Raw genomic sequence first — 15976 nt, 5'->3', positions numbered from 1 at the left:
ATCCCAATGGATCCAAACCCATCCTGAGGGATCCAGACCCATCCCGAGGGGTGTGAGGGGATGGATTGAAGCTGATCCTAAGGGATCCAGGCCCATTCCAAGGGATCCAGGCTCATCCCGAGGGATCCAGGCCCATCCTGAGGGATCCAAGCCCATCCCAATGGATCCAAGGGGATGGATCCAGGCCCATCCCGAGGGATCCAGGCCCATCCCAATGATCCCAGGGGATGGATCCAAACCCCTCCTGACGGATCCAATCCCATCCCAATGGATCCAATCCCATCCCAATGGATCCAATCCCATCCCAATGGATCCCAGGGGATGGATCCAAGCCCCTCCTGAGGGATCCAAACCCCTCCTGACAGATCCAGTCCCATCCCAATGGATCCTAGGGGATGGATCCAAGCCCATCCCAATGGATCCAATCCCATCCCAATGGATCCCAGGGGATGGATCCAAGCCCATCCCGATGGATCCAGGCCCATCCTGAGGGATCCAAGCCCCTCCTGAGGGATCCAAGCACATCCTGAGGGATCCAAGCCCCTCCTGACAGATCCAGTCCCATCCCAATGGATCCCAGGGGATGGATCCAAACCCATCCTGAGGGATCCAAACCCCTCCTGACAGATCCAATCCCATCCCAATGGATCCAATCCCACCCCGAGGGCTCCAACCCCATCCCCACATCCCCACATCCCCACATTCCCCAACCCCATCCCGCCGGCTCCCCGGGACCTGCTCCGTGCGTTTTTCCCATTTTTCCCGCTCCCATTCCCGTTTTTCCCGCTCCCATTCCCGTTTTTCCCGCTCCCATTCCCGTTTTCCCCGCTCCCATTCCCGTTTTTCCCGCTCCCATTCCCGTTTTCCCCGCTCCCATTCCCATTTTTCCCGCTCCCATTCCCGTTTTTCCCGCTCCCATTCCCGTTTTTCCCGCTCCCATTCCCGTTTTTCCCGCTCCCATTCCCGTTTTTCCCGCTCCCATTCCCGTTTTCCCCGCTCCCATTCCCATTTTCCCCGCTCCCATTCCCGTTTTTCCCGCTCCCATTCCCGTTTTTCCCGTTCCCATTCCCGTTTTTCCCGCTCCCATTCCCGTTTTTCCCGCTCCCATTCCCGTTTTCCCCGCTCCCATTCCCGTTTTCCCCGTTCCCATTCCCGTTTTTCCCGCTCCCATTCCCGTTTTTCCCGTTCCCATTCCCGTTTTTCCCCCAGGCCAGCTGCCTGCAGTGCCTGGAGGCCCGGAACACGCCGCTGCCCGACGCCGCCGCCCCCTTCGTGGCCCGGGCCCTGCGGATCAGCAGCAGCCTCACCGTCCTCCACCTGGAGAACGCCGCGCTCTCCGGACGGCCCCTCATGCTCCTGGGTGAGTCCCGGAATTCCTGGAATTCCCTGGAATCCGAGGGCGGCATTCCCAAGTCGGCAGGAACGGGTTTTACTGGGAATTCTTGGAGTTTGGTTGTCCCATTTGGGATTTTGGGTGTTGTGGAGCACCTGGAGAAGGTGACGCTCTCCGGACGGCCCCTCATGCTCCTGGGTGAGTCCCGGAATTCCCAGATCCATTGGAATCCAGGGGCAGCATTCCCAAGTCGGCGGGAACGGGTTTTACTGGGAATTCTTGGAGTTTGGTTGTCCCATTTGGGATTTTGGGTGTTGTGGAGAACATGGAGAAGGTGATGCTCTCCAGACGGCCCCTCATGCTCCTGGGTGAGTCCCGGAATTCCCAGATTCCCTGGGATCCAGGGGCAGCATTCCCGAGTCGGCGGGAACGGGTTTTACTGGGAATTCTTGGAGTTTGGTTGTCCTGGGTGGGATATCAGGTGTTGTGGAGCACCTGGAGAAGGTGACACTCTCCAGACGGCCCCTCATGCTCCTGGGTGAGTCCCGGAATTCCTGGAATTCCCTGGGATCCGGGGGCAGCATTCCCGAGTCAGCGGGAACGGGTTTGTTGGGGTTTTGGGGGATTTGAGTTGTCCCCTTTGGGATTTTGGGTGTTGTGGAGCACCTGGAGAAGGTGACGCTCTCCAGACAACCCCTCGTGCTCCTGGGTGAGTCCCGGAATTCCCAGATTCCCTGGAATCCAGGGGCAGCATTCCCGAGTCGGCGGGAACGGGTTTTACTGGGAATTGTTGGAGTTTGGTTGTCCCATTTGGGATTTTGGGTGTTGTGGAGCACCTGGAGAAGGTGATGCTCTCCGGCAGGCCCCTCATGCTCCTGGGTGAGTCCCGGAATTCCCGGATTCCCTGGGATCCGGGGGCAGCATTCCCGAGTCGGCGGGAACGGGTTTGTTGGGGTTTTATTGGATTTGAGTTATCCCATTTGGGATTTTGGGTGTTGTGGAGAAGGTGATGCTCTCCAGATGGCCCCTCATGCTCCTGGGTGAGTCCCGGAATTCCCACATTCCCTGGAATGTGAGGGCGGCATTCCCGAGTCGGCGGGAACGAGTTTTACTGGGAATTCTTGGAGTTTGGTTGTCCCATTTGGAATTGTGGGACACAGCTGGAATTGTGGGACACAGCTGGAATTGCAGGACACAGCTGGAATTGTGGGATATGGATGGAATTGTGGGATATGGATGGAATTGAGGGATATGGATGGAATTGTGGGATATGGATGGAATTGTGGGACACAACTGGAATTGTGGGATATGGATGGAATTGTGGGACACAACTGGAATTGTGGGATATGGATGGAATTGTGGGACACAACTGGAATTGTGGGACACAGCTGGAATTGTGGGACACAACTGGAATTGTGGGACACAGCTGGAATTGTGGGACACAGCTGGAATTGTGGGATATGGATGGAATTGTGGGATATGGATGGAATCGTGGGACACAGCTGGAATTGGGGGACACAGCTGGAATTGTGGGATATGGATGGAATTGCAGGACACAGCTGGAATTGTGGGATATGGATGGAATTGTGGGACACAGGAGGAATTTTGGGACACGGATGGAATTGTGGGATATGGATGGAATTGGGGGACGCAGCTGGAATTGTGGGATATGGATGGAATTGTGGGATATGGATGGAATTGTGGGACACAGCTGGAATTGGGGACACAACTGGAATTGTGGGATATGGATGGAATTGCAGGACACCTGGAATTGTGGAACAAAGCTGGAATTGTGGGACACAGGAGGAATTTTGGGACACAGCTGGAATTGTGGGATATGGATGGAATTGTGGGATATGGATGGAATTGGGGGACACATCTGGAATTGTGGGATATGGATGGAATTGTGGGACACAGCTGGAATTGTGGGATATGGATGGAATTGTGGGACACAGGAGGAATTGTGGGACACAGCTGGAATTGTGGGATATGGATGGAATTGGGGGACACATCTGGAATTGTGGGATATGGATGGAATTGTGGGACACAGCTGTTATTGTGGGATATGGATGGAATTGTGGGACAGCTGGAATTCCAGGACACAACTGGAATTGTGGGATATGGATGGAATTGCGGGACACAACTGGAATTGTGGGACACAGCTGGAATTGGGGGATATGGATGGAATTGTGGGACACAGCTGGAATTGGGGACACAACTGGAATTGTGGGATATGGATGGAATTGCAGGACAGCTGGAACTGTGGAACAAAGCTGGAATTGTGGGACACAGGAGGAATTTTGGCACACAGCTGGAATTGTGGGATATGGATGGAATTGGGGGACACAGCTGGAATTGTGGGACACAGCTGGAATTGTGGGATATGGATGGAATTGTGGGATATGGATGGAATTGTGGGACACAGCTGGAATTGTGGGACACAGCTGGAATTTTGGGACACAACTGGAATTGGGGACACAGCTGAAATTGTGGGACAGAGCTGGAATTGTGGGATATGGATCGAATTGGGGGACACAGCTGGAATTGTGGGACACAGGAGGAATTTTGGGACACAACTGGAATTGTGGGACACAGCTGGAATTTTTGGACACAGCTGGAATTGTGGGATATGGATGGAATTGTGGGATATGGATGGAATTGTGGGACACAACTGGAATTGTGGGATATGGATGGAATTGCAGGACACAGGAGGAATTGTGGGACACAGGAGGAATTGCAGGACAGCTGGAATTGCGGGACACAGCTGGAATTGTGGGACACAGCTGGAATTGGGGGATATGGATGGAATTGTAGGATATGGATGGAATTGTGGGACACAACTGGAATTGTGGGACACAGCTGGAATTCCGGGACACAGCTGGAATTGTGGGACACAGCTGGAATTGTGGGATATGGATGGAACTGTGGGACACAGCTGGAATTGTGGGATATGGATGGAACTGTGGGATATGGATGGAATTGTGGGACACAGCTGTAATTCCGGGACACAGCTGTAATTGTGGGACACAACTCGAATTGTGGGACACACCTGTAATTCCAGGACACACCTGTAATTCCAGGACCCCCCTGGAACTTCAAACCCCCCCCTGTTCTTTCCCAGTCTCTGTTTTTCCACGTTTTTTTTCCCCCCTCCCCGTTTTGCAGCCACGGCGCTGAAGCTGAACACGGCCCTGCGCGAGCTCTACCTGGCCGACAACAAACTCAACGGGCTGCAGGACTCGGCCCAGCTGGGCAACCTCCTCAAGTTCAACTGCTCCCTCCACATCCTGGACCTCCGCAACAACCACCTCCTGGACTCCGGTCGGGAATTCTCCCCCCCGCCGGGATCCCGGGATGGGGTCGGGAAGGGCTGGAAAACAAAAAACAACCAACCCTGTGGGGGTTCAGAGGGAGGGTTGGGGGGTTTGGGGGTTCAGAGGGAGGGTTGGGGGGTTTGGGGTGTTTTGCTCAGGGGGTTTGGGTGTGTCCTGGGTGGGGTTTTGCCCTGGAGAGGTCGAATCCAGCCCTGGAATGGGGAGGGGGGGGGGGGATGATCCCAGCCCGGAGAGGCAGCCCGGGGGGATTGTCTGGGAAGGGGGATGGAGGGGGAGGATCCATCTCTGACCCTCAGTCCAGGCAGGAATGGGATTGGGAATGTCCTGGGAATGGTGGAGGATCCATTTCTGACCCTCAATCCAGGCAGGAATGATCTGGGAAGGGGGATGGAGAAGGGAGGATCCATCTCCAGCCCCTCAATCCAGGCAGGAATGGGTTGGGAAGGGGTTTGGAGCTGTGGATCCATCTCTGACCCTCAATCCTGTGGGGAATGATCTGGGAAGGGGTTTGGAGCAGAGGATCCACCTCCTGACCCTCAATCCAGGCAGGAATGGGCTGGGAGTGTCTTGGGAATGGTGGAGGATCCATCTCTGACCCTCAGTCCAGGCAGGAATGATCTGGGAAGGGGTTTGGAGCAGAGGATCCACCTCTGACCCTCAATCCAGGCAGGAATGATCTGGGAAGGGGGTTGGAGCAGAGGAGGATCCATCTCTGACCCTCAATCCAGGCAGGAATGGGCTGGGAATGTCCTGGGAATGGTGGAGGATCCCTTTCCAGCCCCTCAATCCAGGCAGGAATGGGCTGGGAATGTCCAAGGAATGGTGGAGGATCCATTAATCCAGGCAGGAATGGGCTGGGAAGGGGTTTGGAGCAGAGGATCCACCTCCAGCCCCTCAATCCAGGCAGGAATGATCTGGGAATGTTCAAGGAATGGTGGAGGATCCATTAGTCCAGCCAGGAATGGGCTGGGAATGGTTTTGGAGCAGAGGATCCATTTCCAGCCCCTCAATCCAGGCAGGAATGATCTGGGAAGGGGTTTGGAGCAGAGGAGGATCCATCTCTGACCCTCAATCCAGGCAGGAATGGGCTGGGAATGTCCTGGGAATGGTGGAGGATCCATCTCTGACTCTCAATCCAGGCAGGAATGATCTGGGAAGGGGAATGGAGGGGGGAGAATCCATCTCTGACCCTCAATCCAGGCAGGAATGGGCTGGGAATGTCCTGGGAATGGTGGAGGATCCATTTCTGACCCTCAATCCAGGCAGGAATGGGCTGGGAATGTCCAAGGAATGGTGGAGGATCCATTTCCAGCCCCTCAATCCAGGCAGGAATGGGCTGGGAAGGGGTTTGGAGCAGAGGATCCATGTCTGACCCTCAATCCAGGCAGGAATGTTCTGGGAAGGGGAATGGAGCAGAGGATCCACCTCCAGCCCCTCAATCCAGGCAGGAATGATTTGGGAATGTCCAAGGAATGGTGGAGGATCCACCTCCTGACCCTCAATCCAGGCAGGAATGGGCTGGGAATGTCCAAGGAATGGTGGAGGATCCATTAGTCCAGGCAGGAATGATCTGGGAAGGGGTTTGGAGCTGTGGATCCACCTCCAGCCCCTCAATCCAGGCAGGAATGATCTGGGAAGGGGGTTGGAGCAGAGGATCCACCTCCAGCCCCTCAATCCAGGCAGGAATGATTTGGGAATGTCCAAGGAATGGTGGAGGATCCACCTCCTGACCCTCAATCCAGGCAGGAATGGGCTGGGAATGTCCAAGGAATGGTGGAGGATCCATTAGTCCAGGCAGGAATGATCTGGGAAGGGGTTTGGAGCTGTGGATCCACCTCCAGCCCCTCAATCCAGCCAGGAATGATCTGGGAAGGGGGTTGGAGCAGAGGATTCATTTCTGACCCTCAGTCCTGTGGGGAATGATCTGGGAAGGGGTTTGGAGCAGAGGATCCACCTCCAACCTCTCAATCCAGGCAGGAATGGGCTGGGAATGTCCTGGGAATGGTGGAGGATCCATTAGTCCAGGCAGGAATGTTCTGGGAAGGGGTTTGGAGCAGAGGATCCATGTCTGACCCTCAATCCAGGCAGGAATGTTCTGGGAAGGGGTTTGGAGCAGAGGATCCACCTCCAGCCCCTCAATCCAGGCAGGAATGTTCTGGGAAGGGGAATGGAGGGGGAAGGATCCATTTCCAGCCCCTCAATCCAGGCAGGAATGATCTGGGAAGGGGTTTGGAGCAGAGTATCCATCTCTGACCCTCAATCCAGCCAGGAATGATCTGGGAATGGTTTTGGAGCAGAGGATCCACCTCCAGCCCCTCAATCCAGGCAGGAATGTTCTGGGAAGGGGGTTGGAGCAGAGGATCCACCTCCAGCCCCTCCCCATCCAGCTCCCGGCCGATCCCAACTTCCCGCCATTCCCACTCCTCCTCCGGCTCCTTCCCGGGGTTTGTTCCCTTCTCCAACGACTCCCACCCACCACTAATTAACTCTCCACCCCCAGCACTAATTAATTTTCCCTCCCAAGAGGACAAAGGGGGACGGAACCCGGGCTGGATTTTTGGGGAATGCTGCCGGATCCACCCGGATTCCCGGCGGATTCCCGACGGATTCCCGGAGCATTCCCTGATTCCCGGGCTCTTTTCCCAGGCCTGGCCTACATCTGTGAGGGGCTGAAGGAGCAGAGGAAGGGGCTGCTCACCCTGGTGCTGTGGAACAACCAGCTCACCCACACCGGCATGGCCTACCTGGGCATGACCCTGGTGAGCATTCCCAGGATTTCCCGCCCGGAGAGACGCCCCTTTCCCGGCATTCCCGGGGGGACCCATCCCTCCCCCACTTCTGGGGCAATCCCAGGGGTTGATCCCGCTGGTTTTCCCTCTGGATCCCCTTCCATGGCCCCTGGAGTCAATCCCACTGTTTTTCCCTCTGGATCCCCTTCTGTGGGTTGATCCCGGGGCTGATCCCACTGTTTTTCCCCCTGGATCCCCTTCCCTGCTCCAATCCCGAGGCTGATCCCGCTGTTTTTCCCCCTGGATTCCCTTCCATGGGTTGATCCCACTGTTTCTCCCCCTGGATCCCCTTCCCTGCTCCAATCCCAAGACTGATCCCGCTGTTTCTGCCCCTGGATCCCCTTCCCTGCTCCAATCCCGAGGCTGATCCCTCTGTTTTTCCCCCTGGATCCCCTTCCAGGGGTCAATCCAGGGGTTGATCCCTCTGTTTCTCCCTCTGGATCCCCTTCCCTGCTCCAATCCTGGAGTTCATCCCACTGTTTCTCCCCTGGATCCCCTTCCCTGCTCCAATCCCGAGGCTGATCCCGCTGTTTTTCCCTCTGGATCCCCTTCCCTGACTCCAGGGGTTCATCCCACTGTTTTTCCCTCTGGATCCCTTTCCCTGACTCCATGGGTTGATCCTGCTGTTTCTCCCCCCTGGATCCCCTTCCCTGCTCCGATCCCAAGACTGATCCCGCTGTTTCTCCCCCTGGATCCCCTTCCCTGGGTCGATCCCAAGACTGATCCCACTGTTTCTCCCCCTGGATCCCCTTCCATGGGTTCATCCCACTGTTTTCCCCCCTGGATCCCCTTCCCTGCTCCAATCCCGGGGTTCATCCTGCTGTTTCTCCCCCTGGATCCCCTTCCCTGCTCCAATCCCGAGGCTGATCCCACTGTTTCTCCCCCTGGATCCCCTTCCCTGGGTTGATCCCGAGTCTGATCCCGCTGTTTCTCCCCCTGGATCCCCTTCCATGGGTTGATCCCACTGGTTTTCTTTCTGGATCCCCTTCCAGGGGTCAATCCAGGGGTTGATCCCGCTGTTTCTCCCCCTGGATCCCCTTCCCTGGGTCGATCCCAAGACTGATCCCACTGTTTCTCCCCCTGGATCCCCTTCCATGGGTTCATCCCACTGTTTTCCCCCCTGGATCCCCTTCCCTGCTCCAATCCCGGGGTTCATCCTGCTGTTTCTCCCCCTGGATCCCCTTCCCTGCTCCAATCCCGAGGCTGATCCCACTGTTTCTCCCCCTGGATCCCCTTCCCTGGGTTGATCCCGAGTCTGATCCCGCTGTTTCTCCCCCTGGATCCCCTTCCATGGGTTGATCCCACTGGTTTTCTTTCTGGATCCCCTTCCAGGGGTCAATCCAGGGGTTGATCCCGCTGTTTCTCCCCCTGGATCCCCTTCCCTGGGTCGATCCCGGTGCTGATCCCGCTGTTTCTCCCCCTGGATCCCCTTCCATGGGTTGATCCCACTGTTTTCCCCCCTGGATCCCCTTCCCTGCTCCAATCCCGGGGCTGATCCCGCTGTTTCTGCCCCCGGCCCCCCCAGCCCCACACGCAGAGCCTGGAGACGCTGAACCTGGGCCACAATCCCGTGGGGAACGAGGGCGTGCGGAACCTCAAGAACGGGCTCATCGGGAACCGCTCCGTGCTGCGCCTCGGCCTCGCCTCCACCAAGCTCACCTGCGAGGGTGAGGCCCCGGGGGGGGGGACACCATTCCCGGGATTCGGGGCCGCCCCGGGGGCACTCGGGGCACGGGGGGGCTGCCTGGGGCAGGGGGAGGGTGGGTTGGTCCTGGAGAACCTGGTTTGGTCCAGGAGAACTTGGTTTGGTCCTGGAGAACCTGGGTTGGTCCTGGAGAAGGTGGGTTGGTCCAGGAGAACCTGGTTTGGTCCTGGAGAAGGTGGTTTGGTCCTGGAGAAGGTGGTTTGGTCCTGGAGAACTTGGTTTGGTCCAGGAGAACTTGGTTTGGTCCTGGAGATCCTGGTTTGGTCCTGGAGAAGGTGGTTTGGTCCAGGGGAACCTGGTTTGGTCCTGGAGAAGGTGGGTTGGTCCAGGAGAACCTGGTTTGGTCCAGGAGAAGGTGGTTTGGTCCTGGAGATCCTGGGTTGGTCCTGGAGAACCTGGTTTGGTCCAGGGGAACCTGGTTTGGTCCTGGAGAAACCTGGTTTGGTCCAGGGGAACCTGGTTTGGTCCTGGAGAACCTGGGTTGGTCCTGGAGAAGGTGGTTTGGTCCTGGAGAAGTTGGTTTGGTCCTGGAGAACCTGGGTTGGTCCTGGAGAAGTTGGTTTAGTCCAGGAGAACCTGGTTTGGTCCTGGAGAAGGTGGGTTGGTCCTGGAAAACCTGGTTTGGTCCTGGAGAACCTGGTTTGGTCCAGGATAACCTGGTTTGGTCCAGGAGAGGGTGGTTTGGTCCTGGAGAACCTGGTTTGGTCCTGGAGATCCTGGTTTGGTCCTGGAGAAAGTGGTTTGGTCCTGGAGAAACCTGGTTTGGCCCAGGAGAACCTGGGTTGGTCCTGGAGAACCTGGTTTGGTCCTGGAGAAGGTGGTTTGGTCCAGGAGAAGGTGGTTTGGTCCAGGATAACCTGGTTTGGTCCAGGATAACCTGGTTTGGTCCTGGAGAAGGTGGTTTGGTCCTGGAGAACCTGGTTTGGTCCTGGAGAAGGTGGTTTGGTCCAGGATAACCTGGTTTGGTCCTGGAGAAGGTGGGTTGGTCCTGGAGATCCTGGTTTGGTCCTGGAGAACCTGGGTTGGTCCAGGAGAAGTTGGTTTGGTCCTGGAGAAGTTGGTTTGGTCCAGGATAACCTGGTTTGGTCCTGGAGAACTTGGGTTGGTCCAGGATAACCTGGTTTGGTCCAGGAGAAGGTGGGTTGGTCCTGGAGATCCTGGTTTGGTCCTGGAGATCCTGGTTTGGTCCTGGAGAAGGTGGGTTGGTCCAGTGGTCCCATCCCTGGGATCTCTCCCAAACCCCACTGCTGTCCCCACTGCTGTCCCCACTGTTGTCCCCTGTTGTCCCCCCAGGGGCAGTGACCCCAGCAGTTCCTGGTGGCCCCATTGTTGTCCTGGTGGTCCCCAGCAGTGTCCTGGTGGCCCCATTATTATCCTGCTGGTCCCCATTGTTGTCCTGGTGGCCCCATTATTGTCCTGGTGACCCCACTGTTGTCCCCACCATTGTTCCCCCCAACAGGGGCGGTGGCGGTGGCCCCAGCAGTTCCTGGTGGTCCCCATTGGTGTCCTGGTGGCCCCATTGTTGTCCTGGTGGCCCCAGCAGTTCCTGGTGGCCCCATTATTGTCCTGGTGGCCCCAGCAGTTCCTGGTGGCCCCATTGTTGTCCTGGTGGCCCCAGCAGTTCCTGGTGGCCCCAGCAGTTCCTGGTGGCCCCATTGTTGTCCTGGTGGCCCCCAGCAGTTCCTGGTGGCCCCATTGTTGTCCTGGTGTCCCCACTGTTGTCCCCACCGTTGTCCCCCCCAACAGGGGTGGTGGCGGTGGCCCCAGCAGTGTCCTGGTGGTCCCCAGCAGTTCCTGGTGGCCCCATTGTTGTCCTGGTGGTCCCATTGTTGTCCCCACCATTGTCCCCCCCAACAGGGGCGGTGGCGGTGGCCCCAGCAGTTCCTGGTGGCCCCATTGTTGTCCTGGTGGCCCCAGCAGTTCCTGGTGGCCCCACTGTTGTCCTGGTGGCCCCAGCAGTTCCTGGTGGCCCCATTATTGTCCTGGTGGCCCCCAGCAGTTCCTGGTGGCCCCATTGTTGTCCTGGTGACCCCATTATTGTCCTGGTGGCCCCATTGTTGTCCTGGTGGCCCCATTGTTGTCCTGGTGGTCCCATTGGTGTCCTGGTGGCCCCAGCAGTGTCCTGGTGGCCCCATTGTTGTCCTGGTGGCCCCATTGTTGTCCTGGTGGCCCCATTATTGTCCTGGTGGCCCCAGCAGTGTCCTGGTGGCCCCAGCAGTTCCTGGTGGCCCCATTGTTGTCCTGGTGGCCCCACTGTTGTCCTGGTGGCCCCATTATTGTCCTGGTGGCCCCATTGTTGTCCTGGTGGCCCCATTGTTGCCCCCACCCTTGTCCCCCCCAACAGGGGCGGTGGCGGTGGCCGAGTTCATCGCCGAGAGCCCGCGGCTGCTGCGCCTGGACCTGCGGGAGAACGAGATCAAGACGGGCGGGCTCATGGCCCTGTCCCTCGCCCTCAAGGTCAACCACTCCCTGCTGCGCCTCGACCTCGACCGCGAGCCCAAGAAGGAGTCGGTGGGTGCCGGAATTCCGGAGCCTCCCGGGCCCGGAAAACGTTTCCCGAGGCCCGGCCCCGTCCCGTTGTTCCTTCAACAGCCTCCCCCCTTTTTTTTATTTTTGGGATTGTTGGGTCTTGTTGGGTCTTGTTGGATGATCCCAGCCCACCCCAAGCAGGAGAAGGTTGTCCCTGGAGGGGGAATTTCAGCTCTCCGGGGGCTTTCCCCGGATTTTGGATGGAATTGGTCCCGCCCCGGGGGGTTTGATCCCGGATTTTGGGCAGGGTGGGATAATCCGGCTCCTTCCCGGCCCCCACGGCTCAGTTCCAGGGTTCTCCTTTCCCAATCCCACCTGCTCCCATTCCCGCTCTTCCGAGCACGGAGCAGCCCCCAGGGTGGGAATCCCTGGAGTAGATGGAAGAGGGAGAATCCCTCGGGAAATTTGGGTTGTTCCTTCATCAGCCATGTCTTGAGGATCCCTTGGGATGGAATTCCTGCTCCTCCTGGGGTGGGAATCCCTGGGAGAAGATGGAAGAGGGAGAATCCCTCGGGAAATTTGGGTTGTTCCTTCACCAACCACGTCCTGAGGAACCCCAAGGATGGAATTCCTGCTCCTTGGAATGTGGAGCAGCCCCTGGGATGGGAATCCCTGGAGTAGATGGAAGAGGGAGAATCCCTCGGGAAATTTGGGTTGTTCCTTCCTCAACCACGTCTTGAGGAACCCCAAGGATGGAATTCCCACACTTTGGAATGTGGAGCAACCCCTGGGATGGGAATCCCTGGGAGTAGATGGAAGAGGGAGAATCCCTCGGGAAATTTGGGTTATTCCATTATCAGCCATGTCTTGAGGATCCCTTGGGATGGAATTCCTGCCCCTCCTGGGGTGGGAATCCCTGGGAGAAGATGGAAGAGGGAGAATCCCTCGGGAAATTTGGGTTGTTCCTTCACCAACTACATCCTGAGGATCCCTTGGGATGGAAGAGGGAGAATCCCTCGGGAAACTCCATCCTTGGGTTGTTCCTTCACCAACCACACCTTGAGGATCCCTTGGGATGGAAGAGGGAGAATCCCTTGGGTTGTTCCTTCCTCAACCTCGTCCTGAGGAACCTCCAAGGATCCAAGGGTGGGGAAGTGGTTCAGATCCCTCAGGGATTAGGGTGGGAATTCCCCCCCTCCAACGGGGGAAAAGGGAGCCCCCTGGGGTCATTCCCAACCATTCCAAGGCTTCCTCTTCCCTCCCCACCTTTTCCCCCGCAGGTGAAGAGCTTCATCGAGACCCAGAAGGCCCTTCTGGCCGAGATCCAGAACGGCTGCAAGCGGAACTTCGTCCTGGCCAGGGAGAAGGAGGAGCAGGAGCAGCAGCTGCAGCACTCGGCCTCCATGCCCGAGATCGCCGGCGCCGACCCGGGAAACCGGGACGGCGGCGCCCGGCAGGATCCGGAGGATCCAGAGGGTCAGGAGGAGGATGAAGAGGAGGATGAGGAGGAGGAGGAGGAGGAGGAGGAGGAGGAGGAGGAGGAGGCCCTGGCGGCCGAGGAGAACGGGGGGGACGCCCGGGCGGGCGGGGGGGACGTTTCGGACTCCGGCTCGGACACGGACGGCGACGCCGACCCCGAGGACCCGCGGGGACGACCCCCCGCTCCCCCGCGGCCGCCGGACCGGCCCTTCCCGACTCCCCTTCCCCGGGAAGCTCCGGCCGCTGCCCACACCAACACCTCGCCGGGTCACCAGAGGAGGATCTCGGTGTCCAGCCCCGGCAGAGGCCGCAAGGTCTTCGTGGTGACGCGCGTGGAGCCCCTGCCCGAGGCGGGGCGAGGAGGGGGGGACGACGCCGGGGGCTGCCTCCCGGCCCCTCCGGAGAACGGGGCCGTCCCCCAGGGCTCCGAGCCGGGGTCGTCGTGCGGGAGCCCGGCCCGGGACGCTCCGCTGCTCAACGGGCTCAAGGCGGATTTCGCCCGGGCGCTGCCGGAGGCGGCCCCGGAAAACGAGGGGAAAGGCGGGAGCTGCGGCGCCGAGCACGGTGAGGGGGGGGAGATCCCCCCTCTGAGGGGTGAGGGGGGGGAGATCCCACCAATTCCTGAGGGATCTGAGCCTTGGGATCCCCAATTTTTGAGGGATCAGAGCCCTGAGACCCCCAATTCCTGGGATGAGAGCCCTGAGACCCCCAATTCCTGAGGATTCCCAACTTTGAGACCCCCAAATCCTGGGATGAGAGCCCTGAGACCCCCAATTCCTGAGGGATCTGAGCCTTGAGACCCCAAATTCCTGAGGATTCCCAGCACTGAGACCCCAGTTCCTGGGATGAGAGCCCTGAGACCCCCAATTCCTGAGGGATCCAATTCCTGAGACCCCAAATTCCTGAGGGATCTGAGCCCTGAGACCCCCAAATCCTGAGGGATCCAATTCCTGAGGGGCTGAGACCCCCAAATCCTGAGGGATCAGAGCCCTGAGACTCCCAATTTTTGAGGGATAAGAGCCCTGAGACCCCCAATTCCTGAGGGATCCAATTCCTGCATTCCCCAATTCCTGAGGGATCAGAGCCTTGAGACCCCCAAATCCTCAGGGATCTGAGCCCTGAGACCCCCAAATCCTGAGGGATCTGAGACCCCCAATTCCTGAGGGATCCAATTCCTGAGGGGGCTGAGACCCCCAAATCCTGAGGGATCTGAACCCTGAGACCCCAAATCCTGAGGATTCCAATTCCTGAGGGATCCAAGCCCTGAGACCCCAAATCCTGAGGGATCTGAGACCCCCAAATCCTGAGGGATCCAATTCCTGAGGGATCTGAGACCCCCAAATCCTGAGGGATCTGAACCCTGAGACCCCCAAATCCTGAGGGATCCAATTCCTGAGGGATCTGAGACCCCCAAATCCTGAGGGATCTGAGCCCTGAGACCCCCAATTCCTGAGGATTCCAATTCCTGAGGGATCCAATTCCTGAGACCCCAATTCCTGAGGGATCCAAGTTTTTTTTACTGGGATGAGTTTGAACCCAAAGTGGATCTCCCAGAGCTTTTCCTGAGGGAATTTGGCTGGGAAAGGTGGGAAAAGCCGGGAACGAGGCTGGGAAAGGCAGGAAAAGGAGGGAATGTGGCTGGGAAAGACGGGAAAAGCTGGAAACGAGGCTGGGAAAGGCGGGAATTGCCGGGAACGAGGCTGGGAAAGGCGGGAAAAGCCAGGAATGAGGGTGGGAAAAGGCAAGAAAAGGCAGGAATGAGGCTGGGAAAAGGCAGGAAAAGCCGGGAATGAGGCTGGGGAAGGCGGGAAAAGCCAGGAATGAGGGTGGGAAAGGCGGGAAAAGCCGGGAATGGGTCTGGGAAAGACGGGAAAAGCCAGGAATGAGGCTGGGAAAGGCAGGAAAAGGCGGGAATGGGGCTGGAAAAGGTGAGAATGAGGCTGGGAAAGGCGGGAAAAGCTGGAAATGAGACTGGGAAAGGTGGGAAAAGCTGGGAATGAGGCTGGGAAAGGTGGGAAAAGCTGGGAATGAGGCTGGGAAAGGTGGGAAAAGCCAGGAATGAGGCTGGGAAAGGCAGGAAAAGGAGGGAATGTGGCCGGGAAAAGGCAGGAACGAGGCTGGGAAAGGCAGGAAAAGCCAGGAATGAGGGTGAGAAAAGGCAGGAATGAGGCTGGGAAAGGCGGGAAAAGCTGGGAACGAGGCTGGGAAAGGCAGGAAAAGGCGGGAATGTGGCTGGGAAAGGCAGGAAAAGCCAGGAATGTGTCTGGAAAAGGCAGGAAAACATGGGAGTGACGCCGTGTCCGTGTATCCCGGCAGAGCTGAGCTGCTCCAAGGACGAGCAGGAGCTGGAGGAGCTGCTCCTGGAGGCCAGTCGGGATGCGGGGCAGGAGCCGCTCTGAGCGCAGGTGAGAGCGGGAGCCAGGCTGGGAAAACCCCCGGAATTCCAGCCGGGAATGCCCCCCGGGGCCACTCCCTACCCTTCCTCCCGCGGGATCTCCCTTTTCCTCCTTGTAATTCCCAGAATTCCAACCGAATTCCTCAGGGGGAGGGGGAGGGGGATAAAAGGGTTCTTTGGGGGGAAAAAAAAATCGTGGGTTGTTTCCCGGTTTTCCCGCCCTGAGGTTTCGGGAAGGGCTGGAGGGAGCAGGGGGCGGATCCCAGAGCTTTGTCTTCCCCTTCTCCCGCCCCGGGAAGGGCCATTCCCGCCTCATTCCCACCTCATTCCCAGCTTCATTCCCAGTGCCATTCCCAGCACCATTCCCACCTCATTCCCGCCTCATTCCTGCCTCATTCCCACCTCATTCCCAGCCTCATTCCCAGCTTCATTCCCAGTGCCATTCCTGCCTCATTCCCAGCACCATTCCCA

At 58.1% G+C, this 15976-nt stretch overlaps 1 protein-coding gene and 4 long non-coding RNA genes across 8 annotated transcripts in view; 4 read left to right on the top strand and 1 right to left on the bottom strand.

Annotated features, from left to right (window-relative positions):
* LOC127464409 (protein phosphatase 1 regulatory subunit 37-like) overlaps positions 1-15976 on the top strand; it is a 31108-nt gene that overhangs the window by 12428 nt on the left and 2704 nt on the right. Inside the window, exons 6-12 of the mRNA XM_051774702.1 lie at positions 1210-1360; positions 4499-4654; positions 7315-7427; positions 8983-9124; positions 11507-11673; positions 12912-13674; positions 15427-15515. Of these exons, the coding sequence (XP_051630662.1) occupies positions 1210-1360; positions 4499-4654; positions 7315-7427; positions 8983-9124; positions 11507-11673; positions 12912-13674; positions 15427-15509 (1575 nt within the window). The 3' untranslated portion in view covers positions 15510-15515. The remainder of the gene's footprint in view (positions 1-1209; positions 1361-4498; positions 4655-7314; positions 7428-8982; positions 9125-11506; positions 11674-12911; positions 13675-15426; positions 15516-15976) is intronic.
* On the top strand, positions 1392-2272 carry LOC127464416 (uncharacterized). Its single transcript, XR_007901354.1, has 4 exons — positions 1392-1582; positions 1744-1837; positions 2009-2093; positions 2255-2272. It is a non-coding gene; the product is annotated as an uncharacterized LOC127464416 (long non-coding RNA).
* Positions 4853-6885, top strand: LOC127464411 (uncharacterized). 4 transcript variants are annotated; one of them, XR_007901346.1, is made up of 4 exons: positions 4875-5415; positions 5531-5590; positions 5703-5949; positions 6247-6885. It is a non-coding gene; the product is annotated as an uncharacterized LOC127464411 (long non-coding RNA). The 4 variants fall into 4 exon arrangements; XR_007901347.1 differs by having other exon boundaries at positions 4853-5415; positions 5531-5949; XR_007901348.1 differs by having other exon boundaries at positions 4875-5478; positions 5531-5949.
* On the bottom strand, positions 5096-7162 carry LOC127464414 (uncharacterized). The gene is made up of 3 exons (XR_007901352.1): positions 7035-7162; positions 6094-6268; positions 5096-5194 (listed from the first exon to the last, which is right to left on the bottom strand). It is a non-coding gene; the product is annotated as an uncharacterized LOC127464414 (long non-coding RNA).
* LOC127464413 (uncharacterized) lies at positions 14147-15419 on the top strand. Its single transcript, XR_007901351.1, has 3 exons — positions 14147-14695; positions 15091-15152; positions 15237-15419. It is a non-coding gene; the product is annotated as an uncharacterized LOC127464413 (long non-coding RNA).

Source organism: Manacus candei, unplaced genomic scaffold (genome assembly GCF_025592945.1).
Source record: "Manacus candei isolate 608988 ecotype Guabito, Panama unplaced genomic scaffold, ASM2559294v1 h1tg000220l, whole genome shotgun sequence".
NCBI lineage: Eukaryota > Metazoa > Chordata > Aves > Passeriformes > Pipridae > Manacus > Manacus candei.
Note: the sequence above shows the minus strand (reverse complement) of the source record. Positions and strands in the feature narration are given on the sequence as shown.